Source organism: Nanorana parkeri, unplaced genomic scaffold, assembly GCF_000935625.1.
Source record: "Nanorana parkeri isolate BGI_ZX_2015 unplaced genomic scaffold, ASM93562v1 scaffold910, whole genome shotgun sequence".
NCBI lineage: Eukaryota > Metazoa > Chordata > Amphibia > Anura > Dicroglossidae > Nanorana > Nanorana parkeri.
Genome location: NW_017307178.1, coordinates 441,940 through 447,939, shown reverse-complemented (window position 1 = coordinate 447,939; position 6,000 = coordinate 441,940). Strand labels below are relative to the sequence as shown.

Genomic DNA, 6,000 nt, shown 5'->3' with positions numbered 1-6,000 from the left:
TGGAACAGAAAACAATAACATTGTCATCAAGTAAACTCCATTACCACAGTCAGGTTTGTGCAGGATGGCAAAGTGTTTTCTGGCTTCAGCATTCCAAACTGCTCAATATCTGCTGCAAGATGGAGAAAAGGAGGCAGTTTGTGGCAGACTACCCCATATCTTCTAGAAGTCAGTTTGCCACAGATCATTTTTCCCAATCTTCAGCTTGGTGCAGGTTCACAGTGCAGTAACAGTCTTAACAGCATAGGTACAGTGTTAAGTTTAGTTTTTGCCTGCAAAAGGCCAAGAGGGTTTAAATGTGGATTTTCAAAATGCAGTTCTCCTTTAAACATTGAATGAGCCACATTACTCTTAACTTATAAAAACAGATTCCAGTCAAGTTTAAAAGTTTCCATTAAAAAGGAGAACTATGGGGTTAAGGCTTTTCCCCATAGTTCTCCTTAGGGTAACGGGAGGACACAAACTAGCGTCCTCCCGTCACCCTAGGCTCAGTAAACCGCGAGCCGTAGCTTGCGGTATACCGAGATGCCGCAGTATACCGCGAGCTGCTGCTCGCGGTATACCGAGACGACGCAGCGGATCCCGACAATTGTGCCGGGATCCGCCCAGCTGCGTGACTGACAGCTGGCTCTGTCTATCTAGAGGCAGAGCCAGCTGTACCGGCACCCTTCCTTGTCCGTTCCGCCAGTCAGCACTAGAGGATCGGAGCGGGGAGGGGGGAATCCAGCCCCTCCCCTGTCACGGCAGAGAGCCGTGACAGGATCGAGAGGTGAGCAAACGCCGGTATGTGTTCGCTCACCTCCCGATCTACTGAGCCGACCTGTGACAGTCTCATTGTCACGGGTCGGCTACAACTATGAGGTGAGTGAAAAGCACCCACCTCATAGTTCTCCTTTAATAACCAACAGGTAGTATTTGGCAACATATGTACTAGCAAAAGTGTGCCCCTTCATGGACAGGCCAGGTTGGTGATTGGACGGTTTGGAATGGTGGCAGGTGCAATGGTTAGCGCAGGGAAGGGGGAGGGGGGGCGCGCGCCTAGCGAATTGGTATTGTTAGGGTGGCGGCAAGTGAAGTGAAGCAATAAAGAGCTAATGAGAAAAAAAAATTAAAAATGAAGAAAGCCTGCAATGTGAGGTCATGAAAATGTAGACACATACATCACTGCACCTCTGCATCACTATAATAAATGTGCTAATCACTTACAAAAGGTTGAAATGTACTTTAAGAACATGACAGAAGCCTGAGGGGAGAGGAACTCCATGATTCAGGTAAGTTGGGATGGTAAGGTTTGGGATGTGACCATGTTTTATGTTACACCCTAAACATAGATGGAACATAAAACATGATCAGAAAAGTGAACATAGCTTTTCGAAAAAAAGCTCCTAAAATAGCCGCAGCTAGTAGGCACACCCAGAAACTCAGGTGTAGAAATCTCAGCAATAAAGTCTGAGATAAGAAACAGTCAGGTGTTTGATCCTTTGCCACCAAATATTGGTTTTGGGTGGACTACCCATTAAAGCGATCTTGGTGCTACCCCTTCCAACTTCCCTGCTGATACTATAATGTGCTATGTGGCCTCATGGACCAACAGTGAAGGGTATGCCAAGCAGGAGTTTCTAAAAGGTAAGGTTGTGATTTTACTCTACGTTCCTGAATTTGACATAGTGTCTGTAGTGTCCTTACAACAGAGCTCAGACTGGAAGAAGCAGCACAAGTAGCCAATCAGTTTTGATGCAGTCCTCATGTGCTAAAAAAGGGACACGCTGAAAAGGCGGAGACTGCAAAGAAATGGCCTGAACAGCATGCTGCTTCTCCCCAACTGTACACTCTCAGGCATGGAAGACCAAGTAGTTATACTTCACTGCAACTCAGACAAATCAGCCTTCTGCCCAGTCAGTATGTTGTGTAAATGTCAAACTGGATGGCCAGAAATACAATGTTCCACCACATGCAATCTCTGCTTTATCATTATTTCACCATAAACGCAGCCTGCATTGGCTAGGTTTGTGACCGATATTGCATCCAAAATGGAATTACATCGTTTTACCGACTGCCAACATATCACAGTAAAGAAACTGGAAAGAATACGGAATAGGTAGAGCTTGTTCTTACACAAGAGTTTGTTGCTTCTGCTGTTCAGAGGCTCGGGGATGCTCGGGTCTTTGGATTTATCATTATCTTCAATTGGTCGGAAGTGGGCCAGCGTCCTCATAAAACCGCGGAAATTAACTTGGTCCTCTCTGAAGACAAGGCAAAATAAATAAATAAAATAGTCATACTGACTGTATGCATATCATTCAACTTAAAGGAACTCCAGGGAAAAATCATTAAACCCTTGCAGTGGGGTTACCTCTGCACTGCGAGGGTTAAGTGCTCATTTGTGTCTAGGGAGGAAAATAAAAAAAAGATATACTCACCTGATCCTTGGAGCCAGCTTGCTTTTAGACCGGTCCCTGGAGCCTCTCTCCCCCTCCGCTGCAATAATCTAAAGGTCCCCGAGTCATCATGTTCTATACATTGTATATTGAACGCAAGGACACAGAGGGATATACCATCTCTGCAGAGCAGGAGAAGACAGGCAGGCACTGTCACTAAGGGCTTGTTCACACTAAATGCAGACCAGATCTGCATGAGTTTCTGCACACGCAGTGTAGTGGGTTGTGCCACGTCTTTGATGCGTTCCGGGCCGTTTTTGGTTGAAAAATGGGCTTTCAGTGCGTTTGCATGCGTTCCAGAGCAGGTAAAATAGGGCTTGCTGCAGTTTTTTTTACATGCTCTGGAACTGAACTCTGCGGTGTGAACTAGAGCCCAAAATACCTTTGGAATACATTGGAAGATCAGCAGCAGGGAGCTCACACCGACTAGTCTTTCACCCTCCACCCTTTGCCTTTCATGTTCAGAGTTTGGCAGTGAGGCATGTGCAGGGTGAGAATGTCACCTTTATCTAGGCAAATCAACACTCTTAGGCAACCGGCAAAAAATAAATAAGATCATATCTCCATCATACATTCTCGATTTTGCACACAAACATTTAGTTAGCAACTAAATTTACGTAGTTTCCAACTAAATTCTTAGTTTACATCTTGCGGCCAGCCGACATGCTAGATTCTGCAGTCGGGATGGAGCTCCTCTGCTCAGTGGGTGGGTGCAATAGCCAGCCTGCTACTGGCTACTGCAATTTGAAATAGCCAACAGCAGTCTTGCTATTGCTCCAGACCACCGCCCGCTGTTTACATTCACTTACCGGCTGCGGAATCTAGCGGCCAGTGGAATGCGATCTTCCGGTAAACCGAGAGTTTACTTACATTCTTAATACCTATTGATCTACCCTTCATATTCTTGCTTGATTTTGGTTAACGTCAAGTAGCAGCCACCTCACTCATTTAATATGTATATACCGTAACCAAGTACAACATGGATTAGACTGACAATTGTAAGAATGCGGTCCTAAAACCAGACAGCGACTGACACTTCCTCTAATGAACTTTGGATAGAAAAACATTAAAAGGAACAATCATTAGCGCAATCAATTGTATGAGGTTTGGCCTTGCTTAATCTCCACATTCCAGCGCTTGATAACAAGCATGGTTGCAATCAACATACTTTACAAGGCACCAACGAAGTTAAAGCCCTTTGGCTTGAGCTTACCCTTCAGAGAAAAATGCATTGATGATTCGGTCACCCAAGGGGTTTATTGCCAGTTCTGGTATTCGTTGAAAATCTTCCCGGCTAGCAAACAAACAAAAAAAAAAAAAAACACATGTAAAAGGTAAATGGTGAGACATAACATATTTATAGATTAAAACACTTCCTTTGCTTTACAGTATTGAAATGAAAGTTCCTTTAAAATATAACAAAGTATGGGCTTTGGCAAAGTACTGACCAAGCACGATGATATTTAACACAGGCTCCACCTACTCTCTGCACCAAGGTTTCATTTATTTTAAAAAACCTGGCTCACTCTGTACTGCAAATGGGTAACAGGGTCCAAGCCATAATGGAAATTAAGTTAGCATGGGTGCAGGCAACCAAAGGTGCCGGTGTTATCATTCTTCTGCCAGTTTAGAATTTTCCTGATTGCCACAGTTCATGGAAAATTCCCCTGTAAACCATCATGCAAAATGACCTCCAAATTACTCAGCAGTATTTTAGCATTATGTATTGATCAGCTTTCTCCGTAACATGACAGTCAAGACTACTTTAATCTAAATCCAAGAACAAAATAATATATTGCAGCATACCAATCCTTATATGTTTTGGTGGCATTCTACTTTTCAGGCTTTTTTTGTCCTTTATGATCATCGGGTGATCCTGGCAGTAACACTTCCTGTTATAGGGTGACAACACTCACTGCACTCTATGAACCATCAGCATTGCCCCCCTAATACAGAAAGGGTTTTAGGATTACAGAATACCCCCTCACCTAATCTCTATAATATGGGGGAGGGGTGCGCTGTAGTCCACAGAACTAAAAACTTGGCAGGCTGATTACACAGCTTGGTATTTCAGTGCAGAGCATGAAGTTTAGCGCTCACTGGATTACTGAAGGATCAACAGAGAATTAGCAGTGTATCCATTGCCATGGCTAGAGGATCCCTGGACCTGGAGACAAACTAGTTGAATTTGGAAGCCAAGATCCATATCAAGCATTCCCCACCATGACAGAGGTCATGAACAGACCACTCTGTTGAGTCTAGACATTGTGAACTGAGCAAGTCAGCCTGGAATGTTCATGGAAGACAGAGTTTGGATGTTTCAAAGCCAGAATCTGGTCAGATTTTCTATAAAAAAAGACTTCTGGTTCCTCCCTGATGGTTGATGCATGCCACACTGGACTGAAGAGTTTGAACATGGGAGCAGAGAGTTGGGAATTTCTCTTGCGTAAGAAAAAACACTGGACTGAGCAGTACCTTGGAGGCCTAGATACTCCAAGTGAAAAGTCAATTCATCACTACAATTCAGCAAAGGGAAACAGTCTCAGAGACCCTTGCGAGGAGAACAGTGGCAGTGAATTACCTCAGGCTAAGAAGGCAGGAAGTCAATGTAAGAGCGCATGCCTGACTCTGTGGTATGTGTTGCAGCATACGAAGGCACGTACGACACAAGCCAATGTGGTGCAGGGATGCAATGCAGGGCACATGTAACACATTCAAAAGGGACGTAGCATCATTCCCTCAGAGTACCTGTGCCATATTCGAATGTGATGCAGCACCAAATCTTCAAAGTGTTAACCACAAATTATTCCAAGAAGGCGGCAAAAAAAACAGTCACTTTCCCCAGCAGTGGTCTGAAAAGTGCCCTGTTGCCAACAATCACAGAAACAAATACTGGAGAGTGCCAATGCAGGGTTCAGTGCAAGACCATTTCAGATAATCTTTGCACCCCAGGTGGGCATACCCCCGATATGTGTGCAACTTGCAACACGTACAGGTGCACCAAGCCTTTAACATTCTAACTTAAAGTACGGATTTCTATTCCATTTCAACCCCGAACTAAGGGGGTGGAGGGACACACTAAAATGCCATTTTTCTTGTGTGGTTGGGGTGAGTCCACAGGTTCATTTCTATGCAGCAGGTGAATTTGTAGCATTGCACAGACTGAGCCTGTATTGACATCTCAGCGGTTCCCTGCAGCATAATGCAGTCATCTCATGCAGCACACTGCAGTAAACATATGATTGTCATACAAATCAGTCAAGCACATTCAGAGTTCTGAGGCAGCGCAGTGTGCTAGGAGAAAAGCAGCCTGCAAAAATTCTCAGAGACTTTTTCCCGATAATGAATCCAGATCAAAGAAATATACATTGGCCAGCAAAGTATTTCTTTACACCAAGGGCTGGTTCACACCATCTCGGGACCGTACTTTTTTTTTATCCACGCCAAATAACGCATACACAGTAATGCCAATGGTTTTAAAATGAAGCTAGTTCATTCAGTTCCACAAAAACATGTTATGCACCTGAACACACTGAAACACTTAAACCCCAAGCAAAACCAC

At 44.2% G+C, this 6,000-nt stretch overlaps 1 protein-coding gene across 1 annotated transcript in view; it reads right to left on the bottom strand.

Annotated features, from left to right (window-relative positions):
- The window catches only part of CHP1 (calcineurin like EF-hand protein 1), a 31,042-nt gene that overhangs the window by 4,299 nt on the left and 20,743 nt on the right, over positions 1-6,000 (bottom strand). The window contains exons 3-4 of the mRNA XM_018566041.1: positions 3,652-3,732; positions 2,116-2,243 (exon numbers count right to left, since the gene is read on the bottom strand). Of these exons, the coding sequence (XP_018421543.1) occupies positions 2,116-2,243; positions 3,652-3,732 (209 nt within the window). The remainder of the gene's footprint in view (positions 1-2,115; positions 2,244-3,651; positions 3,733-6,000) is intronic.